This window comes from Nilaparvata lugens, chromosome 2 (genome assembly GCF_014356525.2).
Source record: "Nilaparvata lugens isolate BPH chromosome 2, ASM1435652v1, whole genome shotgun sequence".
NCBI classification, from domain to species: domain Eukaryota; kingdom Metazoa; phylum Arthropoda; class Insecta; order Hemiptera; family Delphacidae; genus Nilaparvata; species Nilaparvata lugens.
The window spans coordinates 37,231,837-37,258,206 of record NC_052505.1 but is presented as its reverse complement, the minus strand read 5'-3'; the positions used below and the strand labels follow the sequence as shown (position 1 = coordinate 37,258,206).

Genomic DNA, 26,370 nt, shown 5'->3' with positions numbered 1-26,370 from the left:
AGTTAAACAAAATAATACTGTCATTATATAAATATGAATAAATAAATAAATATGAATACTATGACGTGGTCCTCACTATCTTCTATAATATTATAAAAAGAAGAATACGGTTTTTTTTTTTTTTTTTTTTTTTTAAGATGACGGTATGGCTTAAGCTGCGTTTACACCAAAGTTATTAACAAAATGTTTATTTTTCCGTCCTTATAGATTCTATTAGATTGAACTTACCTTATCATACACATGATGAGCATAAATATGTGTTTGTCAAGTTCCGTTCAATCTAATAGAGTCTATAAAGACGGAGAAATAAACATTTTGTTAATACATTTGGTGTAAACGCAGCTTTATTGTACGGTACGGGATAGGAGATACACAAATGACGCATTATTACTAATGAACTGATCAACTTGCATTTTACATGAACATTCCGAACTTACCGAAGATTGCTTATTTTTATTTTCATTGATCAATTCATTGTAATTAATTCATAAATATGATTTAGTTCAATTTGGAATTCAAGGTTCACGTAGCACTATAGAAGGCCAATGAAACTGAGTTCTCCTCAAGTGATTCCGTAGCTTAATACATAAATTAGTAGCGCAAGTGACTTATGACTCAAGGCTGCGAGTTTGAAATCAATCTAACTTACTTTTTAAAACTTTGAACTCTGATGAAGATTCACTACGTAATTATGACAAATAATAAATAGTTGTTCTATCTTTTTGTTTCCTGGCCTGGACAAAAGAATGCATTTTACTACCCAAAATTTTCCACAGTGCTAAAAGCACGGATATAAAACCTGCTAGTCCAACTTTTAATTTGTTGATGTCTTTTAACGATTTAAGTCTGAGTTCATTCTACCTTATGCCTGGTTCGGTAAGGTAAGGTACTATAGTGAGGTCCACGCTATAATGACAGTATTTGATCAACTTTGGTTTTGCTATCCTTGTCTATCATTCGACATAGCCGGTGATACTATCCTTTTCTAGGTCCACAACGATGCCAATTATGTTTTTGACAGTGTAGAAATATAATTATTTAATGCAGAGAATCGGCATCGCTATTCTTCTATCTTTATCCACTGTCATTATAACGTGGACCTTACTATAGATGATTTTATTTTCAGTCCTATTCTCATTTGCCGGTTTGGAAAAAATATTACAACTACTATAATCTAGCTTACCATCGATTTTTAGTGAATGCTATGATTCTTTATTATAATAATAATGTAATTATATTTTTGAATATTGTCACTGTAGATAATATGGAGCAAAAACTTACCATTATTTTGCTTGATATTTTAACGATTTTAAATAGTCCGCCGTTTTTACTCGATATAATGATCAACCTTTTCGAACGATAGTTGGTAGTTGATAGTTGTAGTTGATAGTTGGTCTTGGTCGATATATTAAGCTTGATTAACGATTTTCGAGTTCGAGTTGTTTGTTTATTTTTGTTGTAAAGACATAACTTTTAGGTTAAGAACTAAATTGATTACTGTATTATGTTTTTCCACAGTATTATTAAATATTTGTTAATCAATTCTTTTTAAGATTCAAGTGTTATCATTATCAATTTTTTTTTATCTGCAAATTTAATGTTTTTTTCTAATAACTTAACATGCTTTCAACTTTAACCTACTCAATTCAACATCAACATTGAACATTATTCAAGTGCCGCCTACTATTCCATGAAAGAGTTCTGGGAGGACGTCTGACCTCAGGTTGAATCGGACAAACGACGACCACGGCTGCAAAGCTTCCAGTGGGATCATCACAAGTATGCAAGTAAGTATTCAGTGCCAGTTTATTTTGGGTTTTCTATTTTAGAATTTGGAGAGTAAGTGAAATATCTTTGCTCATACCATACCGCATACCTTCTTTATTTGCTTCTGTAACAAACTAATTAATGTTGAATTATTAACTACGGTACCGTATACCTATAGACTTAATTTTATTTATTTCCTCTAAAAAAATGTCGCTGGGCCGGTAAATAGCATATAAATCTTTAATAAATTACAGTAGGATCTTTCCATTCATGGTATATTGTAAGATTGAATTTTAATAATAGTATTTTCATTTTCTTGTGGTTTGTACAGTCAAGAACAATCTGGAGTTATTACTAGATTAAGCTTTTGATCTGTTTCTTCTATTGGGATGTCGGGTCTGATTTGCTGCTGGAATGCCAAACCTACTGTAAATAGATTGTGTCCAGTTTTCTTAGCATATTCAGTCAAGTACCGATCGTAATATCCTTTTCCTCTTCCAAGTCTTATTCCGTCCTTTGAAAACGCTAATCCAGGTGTGATCATCAAGTCAATTCCCTCTGTAAAGTAATAAAACGCGGTTAGTTCTAAGATGTTCTACATTATTAAGTTTTTATAACATTTAATTTGTTTTTAAAATTTAGAATTAAATATGTTATGTTCAAGTTAATTTTTAAAATAAATCAAATCTAAGTTTGGTAGTCCAAGGCTAGCATTATACAGAGTGACCACGAGAAACATTTACATTTTAGAAATGAAAAACAATATTAATTTTTCAAGATACTATTCATTTAATAAGATTGAAATAGTTGTGAGTATATGCCATTCACTTTTCATAGATAAAATTTTGTCAGTAAAGTGAAGTCCTTCTTCCCTGAGGTAATTTTCAGGGAGCTTTTCCACACTTATTTCAGTGATCAACACCACCTCAGTACGTATCAGTATCTTTCAAGTCATCTAAAGTAATTTTATGTGTGGGGACATTTGAAAGAGCAAGTTTATCGACATAAACCCCATACTTTAGATGACTTAGAAGTGGCGAGACGTAGCCTACTGTGGTGGTGTTGATCACTGAGAATACACTGGAATGAGTGTGGAAAAGCTTCCTGAACAAAATTGAAAATTGCCTTAGGTAAGAAGGACGTCACCTTCCTGACAAAATTGAATCAGTGAATGGCATATATTCGCAACCATTTTACTCAGGTGGAATAAATAATATCTCTAAAATTTAATATTGTTTTTTTATTTCCAAAATGTAAATATTTCTCGTTCTCACCCTCTGTACTATCATTTAGTAATTCAGTATCGTATAATCCGTCCACCGTACCGGCAGTCGCCAGACAGACCTCGTTAAAATTCCTTGAAAATGGCTTAGGTTTTCAAGAAAGAAATCAAGTTAACTTGACTAAATTCATAACTTTTTAATTCGAATACTGCAATTAAATCACACATTTTTTAATAATATTCAGGAATAAAGCAATTCGTACTAACTTTACTCAAGTAAAATGTAATTTTAATCAACTGTCACTTACCGTTATTTATCCCTGATTGTAATATTATTATCGTTTTGTAAACGGTTTCATGTTTGCACTTTGTACTATTTTCTCCTAAATCAATTTAGGTGAAATTAATTTTCTATAGTGTTTGCTACAGAAACCTTTCATTGATTTATTATAATTTTACTGTTGGCTATTTATATATTCTGCTACTACGGTAAATGATTACACGTACACCATAATCACAAGATCATGAAAAACATCAAAAAATCCAACCGTTTACACTTGACTAGAATATGTTATCAAATAGCATGCATGTTGAAAGTTTGTATGATATTTTGGTAAATAATGTTATTAGTATATGAGTACAGTATTTACTTAATTTTACTCAAGAATGGATAAAACACAGTGATGGTTGGTCAAGATTTACTATACTTGGTACTGTACTAATAGAGGGGAATAAATTATTTATTTCTTCTTATTGTCTTTAGAAAGCCTTTAAAAATAATTGTCTTTGGTAAGCCTATAATCATGAAAATGTTATTGGGGTTTCATAGTTGATATTGAAACAATGGATGAACGGATACTCTCCTGGTATGGACATCTCCTGAGAATGGACGAAAACAGAAAGCCTCGCCAATACATGGAGGCCAGGGCACAAGGCAGACGACCGATAGGAAGACCACGGGTGACATGGGAGGCAACTATTTCACGGATAGCAGCAGAAAGAGGCAAGACCGTGAATCAGTTGAAGAGAATGGCTACGGACAGAGAGCAGTGGAGAAGATGGATCCGAGGCGACCACCCAACGCTGTGAAAACGGCACATTGGGATAGATAAAAAAGAAGATAGTTGATATTTCTCTAGCATTGGTTTTCTATATCAAATACTTGTGCACTTGTGCTTCATATTCGTAATATTGCTTTTTGTTCATTTTCTAGGCTGACATTATCATATTATGATGTCAATAAGAGCTTCTAAAATTTCTTCGGAATCATTACCAAGGCAAATTATTCTTAAAAAGGGCAAAAACTGAAAAATGGCATGATAATTTTTATGGGAATGGGGCCCATGAAGAGTCCCACTTCAAGTCCAAAGACTGATTGGGAACAGAAGAATCTATTATTTTTGATAAGGTAAGATTTGGACCGACCCAGTTTTCATGATAAAAAGGGCAAAAGTTGAAAAATTTGCATGATCCGTTTTTTTATTTTTGGGTGTTGATCTCTCTCTCTCTCTCTCTCTGTGTGTGTGTGTGTGTGTGTGTGTGTGTGTGTGTGTGTGTGTGTGTTGTGTGTGTGTGTGTGTGTGTGTGTGTGTATGTCTGTGAACACGATAACTCCCTTCCTAATCAACCGATTGACTTGAAATTTTAAACTTGAGGTCCTTATACCATGAGGATCCGACAATGAGAAATTCAATAAAATTCAATTAAAATGGCGGATGATTACTAAAAAAAACATTTTTTCACGTTTTCCTCGAAAACGGCTTTAACGATTTTCTTCAAATTTATACCATGAATAGCTATTTATAAGCACTATCAATTGACATGAGTCTCATTACTGAGAAAATTGCAGGAGTTCCGTAATATTCTTGAGAAAAATGGCAGATAATTACTAAAAAGCATGTTTTTCACGATTTTCTCAAAAATGACTTGACCGATTTTTTTCAAATTCATACCCTGTATAGTTATTTATCAGCTCTATCAACTGGCATGAGTCTTTTTCCTGGGAAACTAATGGTGGGTCCACCCCATCCTTGAGAAATGGACTTTGTAGCCTCCTCGTGCATGAGGTAGGTAGAGCAGTTTATAAAAAGAACACTCATAGTCGAGATATTTCGTCTGTAGAACAGCTGTTTTGACGACTTTAAAAAAAACATCGAATTTCCCATTCTACACAAAGGAAAAATTACTCTAAAAACAATTTAATATTGTACACATATACAGTAGTCTGATCGTAATTTCAAATATGTTGCCGCCAATCGTCATTATGTTATTCCTCTAAATTATTCTCCCCTTTAAGAACGAGGCTTAGTGCCGGTTGCACAACAGCCGGTTAAATTTTAACCTTGATTAATTCCACAAGAACCAATCAGAGAAGCCGTATTTTCAAAAACGCCTTCTCTGATTGGTTCTCGTGAAATTAATCACGATTAAAATTTAACCGGCTGTTGTGCAACCGGGCCTTACAGTTCAATGAGCAAGGAAAGTTGTGTGAGTGTACCACACCTGATTTTTTATTTTACTAATCAGATTTGGCCCGACTCACTTTTCATGACTGGTGATTTTTCTCTCATCGCTATGTGCTCTTTTCTGATCTGATCTTGAATTACTTTACTTACGAAAAAATCGGAACAAAATGAATGTTTGTTATGTGGGTAGGCCTACTCACTTTCACTTGCTTCCTCTCTAGCATCCGTTTCCAATGGTTGTCTTATGTTCCATTTCGTTTTTGGCAGACTCTTCAAGTCCTCCATAGAGTTCAGCTTCACCATAGACATACTTGTCTTTGTATACCTATGATTGATTCAACAAAAAATTCTTAGGTTAAATTGAGGTTTTATGTTTGGAGAAATTTAACTGAGAGTGGATAATGAGTTACAAATTCCAACAAACCATCAGAAATAACATTCACTTTTGTGTGAGAATTTACCGCATTTCTATGAATAATATACAATAATTATTCTCCTCTGTCAGTTTTACAATCTGATAAATATTACATTATAGAATTCTTCTCACTGAAAATTAATTATGTGCATCATTTCATGCAAGCACAGTAAGCCTATGCACTTGAATTTATACTATTTCATCCAGGAAAATAGTATGATATGCAGTATGATTTGATTGCAATACAATGGAGTAATCATTAGATAGTAAATATATATTCAAAGTATATAAGTGCAGTAGCTTTAAGGGTTGAGTGGTAGAGAAAACTATAGTCACGCGTAATGAAGAGGATTTTCATTTTCATATAGAGATGACCTAGGCCTACATAATTTGTGTTAGATGGCATAGTTTGTGGTCTCTATTAGATAAGATAATTTAAAATACTGGGTGTAGTGAAAATAAAAAATTTACTTACAATGGAATGAAGCAAGTTTTTCCAGAAGATAATATATCTTCAACTATTTTGTCTGTTTGTACTTCATCTTTCATGCTAAGATAAACTGAGACCCGATTGCTTTCCTTGTATTTTTGAAGATTCAAGAGCTGCAAAAAACAATATATTATGAATAATAATAATAATAATAATATCGAGTGACCTGGCTGGCTCAGGTCTGGTGTCAGAGTTTTCAGGTCGCAACTGATCAATTTCAGGGCCTCTGACATGACCTAACGACTGCTTATATTATGAAAATCATCTAATACATTATAAAATTCTTCTAATATACAAACAAATTCTTCGAAAAAATGTTTTTTCATTTTCTATACAATTAATCGTGGTTTAAAAAATAAAAATATAATCTTTGAATTTGTGTCATTTAGTTTTCAGTCACGAACATTTCTTAAAATAGATTTTCAAATGTAGTTCAGCAGAAATATTCTTAAAAATCCCTTATTATTAGTACTGCAAAATCTTTTCAAATGAGAAGTATTAGAATGAGACCTACCATCTTTAAACTGGTGTATTATAATTTTGCAGCCACTTACTGATTTTTTAAACTATTAAGTCAATTTTAAACTTTTAATATTCCAATTATTATTTAAATTTATAGAATATAGAGTATTTTTAAAATTTACCAAGATTTGTTCTTGGATCAGCATTAATGAACATTGATAGAGTATTACTTAATATTGTAATTATTGACAAATTGATTTGCTTTCATCGGGTTTTCTAAATGATTGTTCTTTCAATGTTCGACATAATTTTCCAATTAAAAAACTTCTTATCTTGAGATTGATTAGGAAATAATATTGTCAGTTTTGTAGTGAAATGTTGTGTTTGTGCTGTTGAAAAGTGGAACATCGGCCAATAACCTTCATGTTTTTCTCTAGGCCTAAGCACCAGGAAACAAAATATTATTAAAAAAAAAATCATATTTGGAGTTTTTGTTTGCTACTTCTGAGAACTAGAAAACAGGATATAATGCTCTTGATATTAAATGTACCGTAGGCTACATTGGCTTATTTCTAATATTGCAGATGAATTGAATGATTTTAATTTGTAACTGTAACTTACATGTTTTTTTTTTGAGTATTTTTATTGATGTTGGTAATTAAGAAGACGGTCAGCATATATTACCAAACACTCTTCACCATGGGGCAAAAATGTGAGGAGTCAAAAAAGCCTTTGGATTATGACAGTATTCATTATACAAATTATACATTATTTAGAATTTTAGATTAAGGTCCGAACCCACTAGAACGTATCATACCATGACCGTGCCCGTACTGACACATGCAAAAAAATATTCTTTGCATCATTTGATATGTAATGCACCCATTAGACCGTTCCGTCACCGGCCAAGCACGGAGCGTGCCATGCACGTCCAGGTCAACATTTGTCGGCCAGTATATTTTGTCTGTGACGGAACGGTCCTTGCATGGCACGTGACGCCTGCAAACCCCGTTGTAACCGCGTATGCACCGCGTTGGTAACCAGTTCACCGCTACATTCTCTTGCTAACTGACGCGTTCCCAACAACTTCTGACCGGGCATCATACGCGTATCATACGCGTATCATACCCGTATCATACGCGTACCATACGCGTAATGTACTGGCATAGACCGCTGTTGATCCGGTGTAGTGGGCATAGTTGTTATTTTACGTGCCTGGCATGGTCTGACACGGTCCGTGTCTGATACGTTCTAGTGGGTTCGAACCTAAAGGTTACAGTATGATTAAAGGTTATACAGTATGATCTAGTTTTTACAAGTTTGTGTTTCTTCAATGGTTTTAAATTTTCTTAAATAACTCGTTGCAAGTAATAATAATATTGAGAGTAATATTTCTAATCAATTTACTAATTCAAGCCATCTAAATCAAAATTTATAGTTTTCATGATTATTTGGGACTAAAATTTTGTAAAAAATTGTACACATGAAATTCTAACCTTATTTTGGACTTTGTCATCTATAAATTTGGAAGAAAAATAGCACAAGGACTACCCTATTATTTTATCTACCAATGTTATTACATTAGTGTCATTTGCATTTTAAATAAATGACAATACAAATTATATAATTTGTGAATTTATGTGTGATAGGTACTGAGATAACATCCAACTTTCAACTTATTCTTGAAATGCTAGATTATAAATAATAATTTAATTAGAATAAGGTCACTTTGAAGTTTGTACTATTAGTATTGTTAGTGGATAAAATCCTCTAAGATTTTATCGAACTTACCAGCTTCTGGAAACTGATGCACTAATAAAGCATTAATCTTTGATATACTATGTGTGTTGTAAAAACTTTAAATTGTCTTATTTTCTGTCCATATCTAGTATGGGACTATTGAATTCACTTGTAAATTGAATAGTTCAACAATATTTGAATTCTAATAAAATGCTCTGGAATTAAAAATATTTTTATAAAAAGTTGACTCATAAAAAATGACTGATTCCAGGTGATACCTACTTCAGTTAAATTTACTGCATCAATCAATCTTGATGGAACTTGCTGTATTTTTTTTTTTAATTCCTCAAGACTATTCAATAATTAACCAATTTATATAATTTCAAGTGAATTTCCAAGCCTTAGAAGATTAGTTAACAATTGAGGTAAATTTGATCATATGGATTATTTTCCAGAAAATGACGTTGAAATTGTTGCGGATTCTCAGAAGGCGAGTCACCGGATGGAGGTCCTTTGAGATGTTTCATCAGAGTGTTGCCATTGAAGCTCAATGCTTCATCCGGTCATTGGAATTTTCAAGTATTTTTTACTCGATAAGCAAACAAATCTCGAGTGCACTCTAATTGAAAATGGAGAGGTCTGTGTATAAATATGTGAAAAATCGAAGGGACTTCATTCAGTCAATCGTTGAGCTGTTTATAGTAACGAGAATAGTGTTCCAATCTATCGATTCAAACCTGATATAGTATCTCATCTGACTAAAGGTTAGTACTAAAGGTTAGTACTAAAGGTTAGTACTAAAGTGACCTGAATGGGTTTTTTTATTGTCAGAAATAGTTTAGGCTATTAGTAATTTGGTTATCCTATCTTCTTCACATCTTTCTTACTAATTTAATGGGAGCGCATAAAGGATAGTCAACAGTCATGATCATAATTCTCATAACCATGTTAGCGATTCTAGATTCTACGGTAGCACTACTACGTTATTAGACATTGGATTGTAGCCTATATCGATGCCTGAGAGTTATTAATTATTGCTTATTTATTGAAAAATTCATTCATCTACTGTAATAACTAAAGTTCGTGTTCTGTCTAGTTTTTTCTTATTTCTAAAGTTTAGTTGATCATGAAATAATTCTCATACTTTCATTCAATGTAAATACTTTTAATGCATCCCCGGTTCTGTTTTGGGGAAATCGGAAAATCGTATATAGAAAGGTACTGGAATTTTCAAGTGATGGAAATATTTATTGCAATCAAATGGGGTTACTGAAACATTACTATTTATTGCAAACAAATCGGTACATTAGTAAAATGTTACTTGTGTTGTATTTTTATCATTTATTATTTTATAACTAAATCGTAATAAATCTCCTCCATTAAAAAAGCTTTTCATTTCATATTTGTCCTCAAGTTTTCAAGATGTATTTTCCTATTATCAATTATTATTGCTTGGCGGATCTCTGGACGCAAACAAGCCAATCTACTGAACTATCAATTAAAGTTTCGACTTTAACAAAGACAATTGACTTCGTATTTCAATTTCTCACAATTCACTAGATTCAGCTAGAACAAACATACAATTCAATCTCATCTTCAGTTTTATTGTTTCAATTGAAAAAATGAAAGTCTATTAAAAATAGAGTTTCAGAAATGTTATTTGTTTTTCATAATCTTGTCTGATGCAGACTTCGTAGGCTGCAAAAGTTCAATTACATTTTTCTTCTTCACGAAGCCTGCTGCTCCTCCTTCGGCTATATCACCTTTTTATATTAAATAATTTTTCTGTCAAATTTTTTCCCATAATGTTTTAATTTCATCAATATTATCTTTCATCGACAACCATTCAGACCTATCAACAATGAATAATATTCATTTATTAGAGGCTTACTCATTTATTTGTATTAAAATATTTCACTCATTCATGGTACGATCGTTTTTACTATCCACATATTGTTACGACAATTATTTTAGAAATAGGGCAAGTGATATTGTGCTTGATTGATTCCTAGTTATTCCTTATTTCTCCTATGTAATAAATACAACACAAATATTCATTATATTTGATAAGGTTGTTATTAGAATATGATTTTCATAGTTTGTCTTGAGATATGTAATGAAACTAATTACAGAATTGTTTTGTTTACAGTAGATAAGATGATCGGAAATCCAGCTTATATTTTTGGTGCTGCCGCAATTTTGTTAGCGGTGTGCGACTGCGCTGTGCTCCCCGGAGTTCTGCCCGACCACGACATACAGTGTGACTGCTACAGTAATGCTGCCACGGCTAGGGTGAACCCTGTATGCGGCACAGATGGCCGAACTTATCACAATATGTGTGTCTTCGTATGCTACCAAAAGGAGTTTGAAGGTAGGTTATCATTTTACATCTATTTCTGCTTTTGAATTTCCAAGTTTTAGGCCCCAAAATCATGCCAAATGAGTTTGGAGATTAAAGTTAGAAATTCTAATTCATACTACTAAAAACTACCCTACTATTACTTGAAATGTTTTTTCCGCATGTTTTGCAATTTGAAGTCGCTTCTCGCACCCCCTCCGCCATCACTCCTTATCTCTCCAGTCTTCCTCTCGCAAAATTCTTCATTCAATCTCTTTTCGAACATTGGCCATCAATATTTTCCTTAGCCTACCCCGCTTTTTATGCTGGTTTGGAGTCCATTCAAAGACTCAATGGTAATCTCTCCGTATTCATTCGGCGAAGGTGGCCATACCATTTTATTTGGTTCTTATCAATGCTACTCAGTATAGTATCTTTTACATTCATCCGCACTCATATTATTTCATTCCTTACTTTGTCTTATAGTGATAGGCCTGCACATCTTCTCCATTACATAATTTCCGCGGCAAGCAATTTTGCAGAATGTCCTTGATCCATGACTCACACCTCATATCCAATATTGGGTCTATCATAGCCTGATATATGTTTGTTTTTGTATTTTTTGTTAAAGTTTTATTCCACAGAATTGTTTTACTTGGAAATAATCATCCCATCCAACTTGGAAAGATCAAACTATCGGATAAAATATGGGAGGGATAATGAGAAAACACAATGTTTTGATTTCAAATAAATTCAACTATTTAGTACCATGAACATCTCTTCGCATTTTATTACTGTACCGAAAATGTTGACTTTGAAATTCAATATCGGATAGATGTTATGAAAAATGTCATGCTCAATACCAATTCTCCATCTTGCTGAACCATATTTCAATTGTTTAGTGCTATAAATGTTGAAATAAATGTTGATATTGGATGTATTATTAGTTCAATGCTAAGCTCATTGTAGAGCGTATCTGAAACTGCACGGTATTCTTTGATGAATCTTTATCTTGCGATTGTCAATATTAACGATTGTATTCGGCATGGAAAATTGAACAAATTTAATTAATATATTATACATTACCGTACAGCATTTCTAATTAGTTTAGTTCGGAAAACTAAGTCTGTCCATGTTTAATCAAATAGTCATTTGCTCCTTTGCATTGTGAACAGTGATAATCATATTAACGATTTGCAGATTTGGACGTGAAACATGAAGGAGAATGCCTGGGAAATGTTGGAGCTTTTGACGATTCCGAAGACAGTGCAGAAGATTGCTTCTGTTCTAAAGATATCAACCTTGTATGCGGCACTGATAATGAAACTTACAAGAATGGATGTTATTTGAATTGTAGAGCCAGTGATATCAAAGGTAAATATGTGAATTTCTTTATCAATTTCCAACTGCAATTTGTAATTAACACTTACAAATTACTGCAATACTTGTAATTTTCATTTAATTAAAATTAAAACTTCAATTTAATTTACAGCCATATCGTCCTTTTTTGTAATAAAAGTAATTTCACTACCTGATAGGTGCGATTTCAAGTAAAATTGGATTAATTTTCTAGACAGTGAGTGAAAAAAATTTTGTTGGTTATACAGAATTATAAATAACTTAATTATTCACTTGAAAATCTTAAGAGTCACACTAAAGTATTACTTGTCTATTAAATTCAAAATAGTGTGACTTTGACAAGTGTGACTCAAGACAAGAATTATTTATGCTTTTTTAATAGTGTTTCGATGTTTTTATAATACCATCATTCTGAAAGTTCACTGGTATTACACAACAGATTTTATTCTGCTCAAAAATATTCTCAATTTTTCATCTTAACAAGACAGACCTACATACGGAGATGATTATTATTATTGATTCAGTTCTAAGACGTTCAGCTGAACAATTCTAAGACGAATACTATCTTACAAAATAAATCAGTGAAATGAATTGAAATATCTCGCCAAATTTAAGAACACCAATACAATTTTCTTGGACTATATTAGAAACTAGCTGGCTCGGCGAACTTCTCACCGCCAAATAGTTTAATGCATCTCATGACAAACTTTAGCTGGATGCACACCTGAGGAGGCGCGATGCGGCATTTTATTAATATAGATAATTTTCCAACTGCAAAATAAAATTTACAAAAATCAATTAATTCTGAACACCTAAGACAGCACAACTATTCAAAACAAAGCAATGTCTTTAGAGCTTATAAGTCTTCAACCTGAGGCCGCACTGGTGGATGGTTACACAAAGAGCAGTCATTTTGTTTTTAGTCGGGGCGTTTAGAATAAAATACATGGGCGGTTATGGAGCAGCACACACTCTTCTTATCTAGTATCTACCGACGGCTGTTGTATGACGCAATGATTTATAACAGCTGATTTTTATTTCTGTGTGTGGCCAGCTCACAAATCTTCTCCCATAAGGATTACATTTAAACTTTGAAGGACAGTAGGAAAGAGTCCTGAAGTCGGATTATAAATTTGATAGGCCATAAACCCGGTCCTGAACATAACGAACACAACTAAAAAAATCATCAAGTTTGGTGCACACATAAAAAAGTTATTGAATGTCAAAATTTGAGGCTCGATTTTTATTTATATAGATAATATTCCTTCGTATCATAACTCTGTAATCGTTTTCTCCGAGCTGATTTTATTTATTATTAAACTTCTTATTCTGTCAAATCTTTGAGATTTTAAGTCACTAATTATTAGTATCTATGTGAATTTCGATCAATTATTGCTGTGACATATATAGGCCTAACTATTTTCTTACAATCTCAAATTATTTTGTTTTACTGTTGTATTATTATTTTGTTTTTGTGTCTTTGAATAAATTCAATTTGATTTTAATTTTTTTTTTAGATCTCAAAGTGAAACATCACGGACCTTGCGTTGAACCACAGGTATCTGCGGCATCTACCTGGGTTTCTGCCGAAGCCCCCATAGACTGCCCATGCACAAGAGAAATGAATCCAGTTTGTGGATCTGATGCCAAGACGTATCCGAATTTCTGTATTCTCAACTGTCACAGTAATCATTTCAAAGGTAAATGTTATTTTAAAATCATATTTTCCTCAAGTAGTTTCTTGAAAATGAAATGTTATCGATGATATTCTTGAGTACCTTGTCAAATATTCCTTCAAACTACGGATTTAAAAATTATATCATTTTCATTAGGTTGATCATTAATGATCAGAGTGAAAGGATCAGAATGTTGCCTGTCAGTCTTTTATTTACTTTGTTGCTTATTTTTCATTTATTCTAATTGTTCCATTACTGTATTAGGCCTAGCTTATTTGATTGTTCCATTTACTGCTGTTTTCAAGAAATCATAATAGTTTCATGACTAAGATTCAGCAAACTTGATCAGAAAAAATGTCATTTTCTAAAGAAAATTTTGCAAACTTCAAACTGGAATAATTCTATTTTTATACAATTTTCAGCATGCAATAAGAGCAATTTAGAGTACAATTAGAGCAATAAATATTTCACTACTATCTGTTTGAATATTACTAGGATATTTATAAATATTATTGATGCCAATAAACGATAGAATGGTTAAAAAATGTAAAAAATATATTTATTTAATTGAATATTGGTTATTGTTTACAATATTACCAAATTCCGATTGAAGTTTGAAAATTCATCTGATTATTTAAGCATTTTAAAGAAACATTCTGCTTTTCTTCATTGATAAAGTTTAAAGAATGCTCTATTTTTTGCTATTGCTATTAATCTAGATAGAAATAACAGTAATTGAAATCCATCTGTTCGTCAATTCGACAATACAGTAGCTCTAAAGAACTTAATGAAAGGGAATTGTTTCTCATAAAAATTATGAGTGAACCATTACTTATCATATTCATAGAATTTCGATGTTTCGTTTAATCCATTCTTGCTGTAACTATTTTCTCACAACCTCAAATTATTTTATTGTACTGTATATTATAATTCAGTTTTTTTGTCTTTGAATAAATTTAAATTAAATCAATTTTTTTAGATCTCAAAGTGAAACATCACGGACCTTGCGTTGAGCCACAGGTATCTGCGGCGTCTACCTGGGTTTCTGCCGAAGCTCCCATAGACTGCCCATGCACAAGAGAAATGAACCCAGTTTGTGGATCTGATGCCAAGACCTATCCGAATTTCTGTATTCTCAACTGTCACAGTAATCATTTCAAAGGTAAATGTTGTTTCAAAATCATTTTTTTCTCAAATAGTATTAGGCTATATTGAATTTTTTGAAAATTTATTGATGACTTATCAATGTTTTTCATTCGTTTAAGAATTATTATTCAGCAGAGTGAAAGGATGAGAATTTTTCCTTGTTGCTTACAGTATTTTTTATATATTTTTCAACTAAGGTTCGGATTTTTATTACAGACTTGAAACTGAAACATCATGGCGAATGTGAAGAGTATGCTGGAAAGAAGAGCTCTGAGCAGGAAATTGAGGATTGCTTTTGTTCAAAGGAGATCAACCATGTTTGTGGCACTGACTCGAAAACATATCAAAACCTCTGCATTCTCAACTGCCGCAGTAGAGATACCAAAGGTAAAGAAGTCTGTTTCAAACACTTATTCAATAATCGAAAATATATCGTAGTATTTTGAATCATAACAGTTTATTAAAAAGATCTATAATCCACATCAATCAATTCTACGGAATTATTATAGTGTGTCTTGAGGTGTTTCTTTTGAATTAAGAAGGTGAATAAGAAGGTTTAAAAGAAGGTGAATTCTTCTGCATAGAATTCCAATACGTATTTGGTTTTTTCTCATTAAAAAGCTATTATAATGAGACCAGTTGCCGAATTTAATATTTTTTACAGCTTACACAAATTGATGTCTAAACAAGTGTCCAATTCACTTATCAATAGTTGAGATCAAGTTGAAAAAGATTAAACGGAATTCAGTCTCTTTCTAGCCTAAAATGTTGTATTGCTACCTCAGCTTAAGCACCCTGCACACAGAGAAAATAGTGGCGTAGCCAATCTGCAGCCAAAATTGAATTTTCATCTCAGCATCGGCTTTTCTGTAAATTTGAATAATGATAATTGAATCTAAATTGAGATTCAAATTTTCAATATTAAATAGTGGTTATGGATTAATTTTTCTGGTATTTTACAATATTAGGGTGTGTGCAGTTCACTAGGATATTTTTTACAATAAACGCATTATCAATTCATATTCTTTATAGATTTGAAAGTGAAACATCATGGAGCTTGTAAGACTTCTAAAGTTGTATCAACTAAGGACAAAACTTCAACCGATTGCTTTTGCTCGAAAGAGATGAATCATGTTTGTGGCACTGACTTGAAAACATACCAAAACCTTTGCATTCTCAATTGTCACAGCCGAGACACCAAAGGTTAGTTGCTATGTAATAAGCTCTCTAAAATAACTTTTTTATTTTTTATGTTCAAATTTTGAAAGGAAGTTTTTGTCATCTAAATAAGAGTGTTTATGAAAAGAATTGATAGCTTGGTTAATTATAGAAGCATAAGATTTTACAATGTGAGTTGATCTGCTCCAATCTTTTAAAGCTTTCGATAACAGATTTTAAAGAATTCTTCATGGGAGGATAAAAACTTAACAGTTTTTCGAATTGGCTCGATCTCTTCCTTCAATTACTATTCAATACGTTCCTTGTTATTGCATTTCTTTTAAATTTGTACATCAATTCAAAGTCTCCACAAAAGTTATTAAAACCAAGCACCGGTCAATATTAACTTTTTTCTATACAAATTGATTCATTCCATAAAACAGAATCTAGAGATTCAACTGCTATGCATTCCCATTGTTCGATAAAGGGTTGAGTTTATCCATTTCATGTTATGGATTTGTTATTCTTGGGAAAGTTGATCTCCAGTCCTTTTTTTTAATGATGTTTACATTCTATTGCTGATAATGAATGATTATTATTTATTTATTATTGATGATATTTGCTCTATTTAGGCCTAGTAGTATCTGCTAGTAACTTATTCTCTAGTTTCATGATATTTTCTTTTTTCCAGATCTGAAGCTGTCACATATGGGTCATTGTGAAGAAACATTACCCATCATCATGGATTAAATATGCACAATTAGAAGGTTTCTAATTTCAAAATTTGTGTCATGTAAATTTATTTACCAATGTGGGATTTATTTATTCTCGAGTACTCGGTACTTCGTTTTTATACAACATTCTATCAATCAGTATTTATTGTTGTAGTATTTATTGTAGAATTTGTTCAATGTTGTTTATGTTACTAATTTGCCATAAATATATTATTCTATAAATTATCGAGACTTTTTTTATTGCCTTTATTAAAAACTTCGAAATCGAGTTTCAAATTTTTCTCACAACTTCTTCATAATAAGTTGTATTGGAGTTGACTTTTAAATTAGATTTTATTTCTTGAGAATTCTTACAATTCGTTCGTTCGTTTCCGTGTCCAGGTCAGACCACTTATTATTTAAACCATAACATAAATTTAACAAAGCATTAACAATATCAATAAAGTGAGTAGAAAAATTTATAAACCAGTCTATATACTGGATTTCCAGTGTGTAGCCACCTTTACGGCTTTGTCATTGGCTGTTATCAAATCATCAGGAGTGCATGTCACTTGAAGTATCCCGCAGACCATTAAATGCTCCGGATCCTGTCTCACTCCACACTCACATAGAGCGTTCCCGCCAGGAAGTATTCCCCATTTCAACATATTGGTCTTACATCTGGGTACTCCGGTTCTCATTCTATTGAGAGTCCTCCAAATCGTGTAGTCCAGATTATGTCCAGCGCTTATTCTTTCATATGGCGCTATTTGATATTGATGGTTCAGCACATTTCTCCATCTGTTTAAGCGGCTCTCTTCTTTTGATTGGTCAAGTGCCTTTGTTCTCGCCATAAAACTTTTCCTTGATTTGAGCCGACGGTCTAGCTGGACATAATCATGGAGTGGATGGCGGGGATCATTCTCTTGTTTTGCTCTCTCAGCATCAGCAGCCACTTCTCTCCTCACATTAGGTGGAGCTATTCCTGCAATAGGGTAGAGTTTTTCAACTGGTGTGGGTTTCAAACATCCTGTTACTATCCTCAGAGAGTCATTTACTGCTACATCAACTTGCTTCGCGTGTGAGGAAGAGCTCCAGACCGGAGATGCATATTCCGCAGCTGAGATGCACAAAGCCATTGCTGATGTTCTTAGAGTTGTAGGATGAGCACCCCATGCGTAATTAGTCAGCCTCCGGATGATGTTATTTCTGGCACTCACTTTAGCCTTTGTGTTAAGGCAGTGCTGTTTGAATGAGAGTGTCCTGTCTAGAGCCACCCCCAGATACTTGGGTGTTCTGCAGTGTTCAAGCCTATTACCTCTCCATGTTATATCCAGCTCAACTCCTGCATCACGGTTTCGCAGGTGAAATGCACAAACCTGTGTCTTGCTAGGATTTGGCTTGAGATAGTTACTATCATAATATAATGCCAACTCTTCTAATGCACTGGATAGGTTTTGAGAGGTATCCTCAAAATTATTTTCTTGAACTGCAACTGCTGTATCATCTGCATACATAAAAAGCCTTGCATTGTTAGGGATAGGCAAATCATTTGTGTAAATATTGTACAGTATTGGCGACAAGACACTTCCTTGTGGCAAACCATTTTTCTGTGTACGCCATCTGCTCATCCTGCCATTCAATTGTACACAGAATCTTCTGTTCTGTAAGAAGCAGCCCATCACCATTGTAAGTTTGTAATCCCCAGTAATGTGATACAGTTTCTTGAGCAGTTTTCTGTGGTTGACAGTATCATATGCAGCTGTAAGGTCTATGAAAGCCACTCCAGTTATCAGCTTCTTCTCATACCCATCCTCAATATGTTGAGTAAGATTTAAAATTTGTCCACAGCATGATTTCCCTGGTCGAAAGCCTGCTTGTTCTTTGATCAATTTACTGTCCAGATTTCCTGCAGCACGATTCAAGATCATTCGCTCAAGGACCTTATATAGATGGCAGAGCAATGCTATTGGCCGGTAGCTTTTGGCATCACTTGGATCTTTCCCAGGCTTCAACAAAGCCACCACTCTAGCCTGTCTCCACATTTTTGGAATATTCAGTTTATTCAGGCAAGTATTCATCAGCTGTACAATCCACTTCAGAACAGCAGGTCCAAAATGCTTTATTTGTTCTGTTCTTATGTCATCTGTTCCCGCTGCCTTGTTTTCTTTCATGCCTCTGATTGCCAGGCTGAGCTCTTCTACTGAGAAAGGAAGGTCCAGCGCTCCACTCTCTTTGTTACCACTCCTGCCACTCCTTCTCAGTCGTGTCCGTTCCTTCCTGCCATGGGATTTTCCACTTTTCAACAGCTGTGTTGCTACATTGTCTGCTGTAACAGTAGTGTGATTCTGTTGGGGCTTTGTTGGATCTCCACTTAGATTTTTGAGAAGTCTCCAGGCTTGCCTACTATTCTGCTTCATATCAAGATCCTCAACCAGTGTACACCATCGACGTCTCTTTTCTTCAGCTAGTATCTGCATCAGTTCTTCTCCAGCTTCTATAGTTTCCTCATCAAAAGGGTTCTGTTCAAAGAGCTCCTGGTATTTCTCCAAAAGAGGTATGCTTTCTCCAGTTAAACCTCGAATGTAGTTGGTTCGACATCCCCTTGGAATATTTCTCCTTGATATTTGTTTCACTAAGAGAACAAATTCATCATATTTCTCTGGAGATGGAACAATTTCTTGAATTCTTTGATCTAATTGTTCTTGAAAGTCAATCCAATTTGCCTTTTTAAAATTGAACCTCCTTTTGAAAGGCACCTTCTCTGGTGTTACAATTGCCCTGACAAAACACACTATGGGCCTATGCTGAGAGCGTGGAATTGGTTGTTCAACAACTTTTGTGCACTGGGCTGCTATTTTTCTGCTCACAAAGATGTTGTCAGGGTTGTAACCCCTTCTCCATCTGCTGCTGTTGAACGATGCAGGTAGTTTTGGATCATGTAGCAATTGGAGATCCTTAGCTTCAGCCCATGATTCAAGTAACAAGCCGTTTTGATCCGAATGTTGATAACCCCATGCTTCACTGTGACAGTTAAAATCGCCCAACACAAGGTTTATCTTGTCACAAGAAAAGTTGATAGGCTCAGCGAATGAGAAACATGCCTGTGGTGGCTTGTATACTGAGGAGACTGAAAACTGTGGGGTTTCAATAGTGAGAATTTCCACATTGTTCACTTCTGTCAAGGCAGTAGATGTTATGCTGAGTCCTTGTCTCACAAAGATTGCACTGCCATATTGTTCATGTGGTCTCTCAATGACAAGATTCATTCCCTCAATTGTAGGTCTACGATCAGCCTCTCCACGATGTGTCTCCTGAATCAATAATATGTCATGTTTATCAGTACAATCATTACCAATATCCAACAGTCACCAAACCCATGCCTTGGAACGGCAGATGCGGCAGATGTTATTGCCGGTCCGCTAAGGTGTGTATTTGATTTTGTTCCCCTAATTCAGGTCCCCATCCTGAATTTGGGTATCCAGGCGCACCACGAGGAGGCGCTTCCAGCTTCATTTATTAGATGTTGAAGTTGTTAATGTGGGGAGTAACTGCGAACCTGGAACAAATACTACTGCGCCCTTCTTACAATTTAACTGATAGAACGATTCTTAGAATTCAATGTTGAAGCTGAAATTAAAACTTGGTCCTTGAAATCTATATTTCACTCTTATATTCATATTCCTTCAGCAAGTCCCATTTTCGAAGCCAAGAGCTTAAATACGGAGATTGAATGATAAGCACAACTTATGTCTTCCATTGTAGGGGAAGCGCCCCTTTATTGCCTAAACAGCCACCATTAATTTCCATTTTATAGGCTGTTTAACTGAATTGCTTCAAACCAACGCTTATGATTGGGATATCTTATGCATTAGTCGCATCAAAGCTGTACGATGCACCCTAATGCTTTTGCAATCAAAGCACTTTATTTAATTATATCAGTATGTGTGTTTTGTTGAGTAGAAAGTTGTCACTCTTCAATGGATAAGTTTTGACGAAGTAGTTAGTACATAGTGGGATCAATGTTGTAGTGTTCTAATAGCTTATAGTTCATATTCATGTTCACTTTAATGTTTTATTTGTAATATACAGGAACTGTCAGATAGGTGAACTAATAATAAAATCGTGTAACCTGGCAACAATACAACTGATTTATTAAAACAAATTTGAGATTCGCCATTATTGATCTCTAGTAAATTGGAGTTTATGTAAAATAAAGGTGTAACAACCTAGACTATTATCTCTAATTTGTTTTAATAAATTTTTGGTTTTGACAATATCAAGTCGTTTTCATTCAATTTTCAATATGGATATCTATCACAACAAAGAAAGTTATTCATAAATATGTGAAGATCCGCCATAAGACCAAAATTATTCTCATTAGTAACGTATTCAACTATTTATTACAGTACCTATTCTTATTGTCTATACTATTCTTATTCATTTTGATTAATTAATTTTCTTATTATTTAATTACAAATTGGAGTACGGTAATAACTTGATCAAATCTTTACTCCAATTTAATCTTTTTTAATCTTAAATCAATTTGCTACAAAACATGGATTTTTATTTGAGTATTCGAGTTCATGTCACGATATTCTTCGTCGATCTATTTTATTCTTTACTTCCAGAAAGATTGTTTTATCCTAAACTTTGATTCTAATGAAATTTACTTTGAACTGTGTACATTGGTTTAATGTGATGCATTGAAGTTATTCATGAGAATTGTTGACAGTTGAAAGTGATTATAGAATAATACAATATATGAAAGGCAAATACTTTACCTTATCAATGATACTATTTGATTGTTTCTCGATATCTGATGCTGACAGAGAGGCAACCTGTTTCTTCACCTCCTCTCTCACTTTCGACTTGAGTGACTTGATACATATGTTCATCTCTGCAACCACAAAAAATACATATTTTTATTCAGTGTCAATCATCACCATTGAGAGTGTAACACAGCACTATATACGGAAGTTGAGTTTCAGTAGTGAGTTATAGAAAACAGTTTTTTCACTTTGTTATACAGAGAATATCAATGTATACTCTGTCTGTAGTAGATGATACCTACCAAATTCTTTATTTGGCGAGTCTGCTTACTGTCTTGATACTCTACTAATAAACATCTTGATATAATATTTGGTATTCTACTGATAGAGTTTATTGAAAACACCAATAGATTTGTGTTGGCGTGACATTGTCATGCGTAAATGCAGGACGAATACACTTAATTTCATCATAGAGAAACGATAGCATAAGCTATATTTGCTAAATTTAGTGATTATTATTTCATAAAATATCATTTTAATTAAATTATAAGATATTATTATTTCTTTAATTATTAAGAAACAAATTTTATTGAAATTTAAATTGTATTCACTTTTCAATTCAGCTTGGAAGTTGAAAAATATTTTATATACTTTTAAAAGGTATTATTGAATAATTATTATCGTGTGACCTTGGTATCTAAGGACTCTGGTTGGTGAGGTCTCAGGTCGCAACCAATCAACTTTAGACTCTGAGATGACCCAACGACTGTTTTAGGCAGCCGCACCGACGAATTAACGTGTCTATCCGAACCACGGATGTTAAAAATAGCATTGAACATTCTAAAATTCAATGTTTATTTTCTAATAAATGTTTCTAATGGAAATTAGTTCCTTTTATCTAGACGAAAATAAATTATTTACAGTTTACTATTTGATTGAAGTATGATTAGATAGATGCAGTATGGGGCTTCTTTCTCCAATCTACTAGCATAGAAATTCCACCATTCTTTTTATTTAGGTATTTTAGTTTAATTTTATCATTGAATTGGATATAAACTTCAAATTATCCAGACAAATTTAATAGTGTAGGAATTGAATATCAAATTAGTGTAGAAAAATAAAAGTGTATTATCTAGCACCAAAGTTTTTTAGCTGGACTCAGGAACAAAGATGAAAAATGAAAGTTGATAACTCAAAGAAAAGTCAACTAATCTTCTTTGAAAGTGTGCTCATCTATTACACTCTTTATAGAACTTACTGAACTTCCAGTGTCATGGTAAATGAAGGTATCATCTGCCTGTAATAAAAAACTTTATGTGGGCCAACAACTTCACACTAGTAAAGTTGATGAAACTAAACTTCTTTTCTTTAGTTTTAACTTCTTATCTTTTATCATTGAAGCTTCATTTCCTGGCCGGGAAACTTTATTTAAAATTCAAGTTTCAACTAGGAGTAGACTATGAGTTATTAGCTCATATTCTACTCTGGATGTCCGGAGAAATTTATATTGGAAGCCATTTGAGGAGGAAAAACACACATTACACACTCGCGATTCACAAAATCAATTATTCTCAACTCGAATAAACCAATAACCTTACTAGATAGATGGTGTATTGCTTTCCTTGCCCTACCTACCACCATAGGTAAGAAAAATATTGCTGCTGTCCAAAAAAATTTAATGTAGTCTACCCCAATTGTTTTAAATTTGGATGTCCTGAGCACAGAGTATACCGTAATCGATTTAATCAAACAACAGTAATAATAGAATAATTACAGGATTTGCCTTCAATACATTCGATGAATAATATATAATACAATAATAATATTAGTAACTTAACCAGTCCTGGAGAATGGTGTCTCGAAACAGAGGGGTAGAGCCGGGTCCGACTATCAGCTGTAGATAGTTCCAGGTCCCGTCCTCGTAATCGACTGCCACAAGAGGCATACATTTTTCAGTCCAATTATACTTGTCATGAATTTTAATCGTCGTCGACACTTTTGATTTTTAAACAATGGGTACTCTCGGAATGTGAAAATGCATGTCAAATGATCGGCTACATTACACTACTTACTCTATCATTGTTCAACTTAATTAACTTACTACTCTTTATTTTAATCTATTATTTGTATTTTTCTATTAAATCAAAATCACTCCATTATACTGTATAGTAAATAATAAATTGCAGTTTTTTTCAAATTCAATGAATACGAGTTCAATAGGAGTTGAGAGAGTTGTAAGTTTGTGAAGTTCTGCTTTTAATTATGGAAAAATCCAAGCAGTATCCGCAGTTTAGTGTTGAGAAATTAGTATTTAGGCCCTTACACTCTTACCTCTATACCACAGATACAGTAGAACCTCTATAATTCGCAGTTGACGGTACCAAAGCGTTTACTATGAATACAATTATGGAGGGTACGAAATATAGAGGCTATGGAGGAGGAGGAGGATGAGAGGGTGAGGAGGAAGATGAGAGGGAGAGGTGGAGGAGGAGGAGGCTGATAAAGAAAACATATGAACTATAGAGTGCTAAATATTTACTGAGCCAAGAGAAATCATGGATGATATATCATAAATAAAAATTATTTTTAAAAGCATATAAAGTAACTTAACAATAAAAAAAGAGAATATCATTTACATAAATAATAATAGACTACCTAATCTAGCAACGGCATGATTAGTTATTTGACTTGGACCGTACGGTCAACTTGGAAGCTTCAATGAAGACTGTTGGAACTTGGAAGTTTGTGAATAGTTCAGTACCAGAAGACCATGAGAGTTATCACAAATTTCAAACTGAAACTCACCTCGTGCAGTAGTGATAAGCAAAGAGAGTCTAGGAAGTTGTAAAGTAGTTTAGCTAGCCAATGTCCTTTGCTGTATCGACGCTTCGAGCTCTCAAAAACAACAAATGTGATAAAAATTTACGATAATCAACGTTTTTACACACTACTGTACTCTGAACTACAATAATAATGATGGCAAAATAATGTGCAGCAGTGTTTGAACGTTTGGTTTGAAAGCTGGTAGATTATGGCGCAGCTAGATCAGAGTTATTGCGCATGCGCTTTAACGGGCACCTGGATCTCGGATTGTGAGCAACGCTTCGTCAGTTTGAGTTCAGAACTTGACCGGGAGTGGGGAGCTCGTTCCGTCTCTCTCGCACTCACACCGCGTGTGTAGTTGACGTTCCAGAAAAAAATACAATCAACAGTTTTCGTCTGTTATCATTTTATTGTGTATTATACGAGAGCCGGTTTAGTGTATTTTGTGTCCAGTGTATTTGCCAAGACAATGGATACATTGGAAAAGTGAACTAATTCAGGTGAGATTAATATTATAATATGTACTAGTTTTACGTCAACTTCAGTGACAAGTGTCAGGTAGCCTTGAGCTGTATTATTTATGTCGTCAAATCAGGCTGAAATTTGTTACAATTTTACTCCGATTAACACACAGATTAGAAAAATACACTATTTTACTTTTAAAGGTTTGCAAATTAGGCATATCCAATAAAAAGTTAGCTTTGATAGGTACTGTACCTAATTCATCACTTGTTGATATTTTTGATACCGTACCTTATTTTATTTTTTATGTAGGCCCTATTCATTAAGGTGTGATTAAACATTAATTTTGATAGGCCTCTGTTCCATTTATTTTTGCAATTTCGCACTACATCAATACTTATCGCTGTTTAAAAAATGACCAATGAGATAACTTTTCCAATGTTTATTAAACATTTTCCAGTGAGAAAATAGGTAAGCCTAATTGAAGATATTTTAGATTGATCATTTGGTAAAATTTGTATTAAATTGGATGAATAGGCTAAGTACCGCAACTTGATTATATAGGTAGGCCTACACTACAGTAGGTTATATTGGTGGGATTACATGGTAAGCTACAAAATAAAAACATAGGTACAATAATTAATTGCACGAATTAAGTCAGGATTTAATTTTATCAGATAAGACTAGCCAATCGTGCAATATTATGGAATTCTATTATCAATATAATGAAGTCTGATGAAACTATCTTGTGCTCGGTTCTAATGTGATATATACTAATGACCTGTAGAAATCCTTTCTAAATCTCTGCAATCTGAATTCAACCATTCTTTTATTTCGATATATCTTTAATGTAGACTATTTCATCCGCCGTAGTAACAAGTGGAAACAGTAATTTGATTAGTTACTAAATTTGATAATAACACAATAAGTTTGAATTATGATTGAGTCAATGAATGGCAACTATTTTTTTGTATCTTTCTTCATTGTAGACTATTCTATTCGCCGCCGTAGTATACAAGCAGAGAATAATACATAGAATGTACATTCTATCCTCACTGTATACAAGTAGGACAGTAATTTGATCAGTTACAAGATTTAGTGAAACAATATTTTTGAATTATGAATGAATCAAAGAAAACTAATTTCTCGTAACTTACGGTAGCGAGTATAGAATACAACAATTTAGAGTTTTTAGGGTATAGGCCTATTACATTCTATACTCAGCGAATGTACTGTATTACATTCTATAGGCCTACTCTCTGTCTGTGATTAATACTAGCTTATTAATTAATTGTTCCATGAAATGCTCAAGCTTGCCGGAGAAAATAAGAGCAATGTTCACAAAATCTTTCATTGTTTCCT

General features: G+C 33.4%; 2 protein-coding genes across 6 annotated transcripts; one reads left to right on the top strand and one right to left on the bottom strand.

Moving 5' to 3' along the window:
• Positions 1–1,823: 1,823 nt before the first annotated feature.
• LOC111045304 (serine protease inhibitor dipetalogastin) lies at positions 1,824–17,197 on the top strand. 4 transcript variants are annotated; one of them, XM_039421127.1, is made up of 10 exons: positions 1,824–1,839; positions 4,203–4,397; positions 9,017–9,325; positions 10,711–10,932; positions 12,100–12,273; positions 13,776–13,958; positions 14,914–15,096; positions 15,297–15,467; positions 16,113–16,283; positions 16,930–17,197. In XM_039421127.1, the coding sequence occupies exons 4-10, from the start codon at positions 10,719–10,721 to the stop codon at positions 16,986–16,988; spliced, it is 1,155 nt and encodes a 384-aa protein (XP_039277061.1). In that variant the 5' UTR covers positions 1,824–1,839; positions 4,203–4,397; positions 9,017–9,325; positions 10,711–10,718; the 3' UTR covers positions 16,989–17,197. The 4 variants fall into 4 exon arrangements, with proteins under 4 accessions (XP_039277061.1, XP_039277064.1, XP_039277063.1 ...); XM_039421128.1 differs by lacking the exon at positions 1,824–1,839 and having other exon boundaries at positions 3,840–4,397; positions 10,714–10,932; XM_039421130.1 differs by lacking the exons at positions 1,824–1,839; positions 13,776–13,958 and having other exon boundaries at positions 3,834–4,397.
• Positions 1,990–24,781, bottom strand: LOC111045305 (5-formyltetrahydrofolate cyclo-ligase). 2 transcript variants are annotated; one of them, XM_022330681.2, is made up of 5 exons: positions 24,529–24,781; positions 21,736–21,851; positions 6,345–6,472; positions 5,655–5,779; positions 1,990–2,325 (listed from the first exon to the last, which is right to left on the bottom strand). In XM_022330681.2, the coding sequence occupies exons 2-5, from the start codon at positions 21,847–21,849 to the stop codon at positions 2,099–2,101; spliced, it is 594 nt and encodes a 197-aa protein (XP_022186373.2). In that variant the 5' UTR covers positions 21,850–21,851; positions 24,529–24,781; the 3' UTR covers positions 1,990–2,098. The 2 variants fall into 2 exon arrangements, with proteins under 2 accessions (XP_022186373.2, XP_022186374.2); XM_022330682.2 differs by lacking the exon at positions 24,529–24,781 and adding an exon at positions 23,562–23,657.
• Positions 24,782–26,370: the final 1,589 nt, after the last annotated feature.

Excerpts from the sequence above, each read along its gene's own strand:
- LOC111045304 (XM_039421127.1), top strand. The coding sequence starts at position 10,719 with ATGATCGGAAATCCAGCTTATATTTTTGGTGCTGCCGCAATTTTGTTA. Across the intron at positions 12,274-13,775 it reads TAGAGCCAGTGATATCAAAG|ATCTCAAAGTGAAACATCAC; the intron begins GTAAATATGTGA and ends TTTTTTTTTTAG. Across the intron at positions 16,284-16,929 it reads TCACAGCCGAGACACCAAAG|ATCTGAAGCTGTCACATATG; the intron begins GTTAGTTGCTAT and ends TCTTTTTTCCAG.
- LOC111045305 (XM_022330681.2), bottom strand. The coding sequence starts at position 21,849 with ATGAACATATGTATCAAGTCACTCAAGTCGAAAGTGAGAGAGGAGGTG. Across the intron at positions 6,473-21,735 it reads CAAATAGTATCATTGATAAG|CTCTTGAATCTTCAAAAATA; the intron begins GTAAAGTATTTG and ends TGTTTTTTGCAG. Across the intron at positions 2,326-5,654 it reads TAGAGAGGAAGCAAGTGAAA|AGGGAATTGACTTGATGATC; the intron begins GTGAGTAGGCCT and ends ATTACTTTACAG.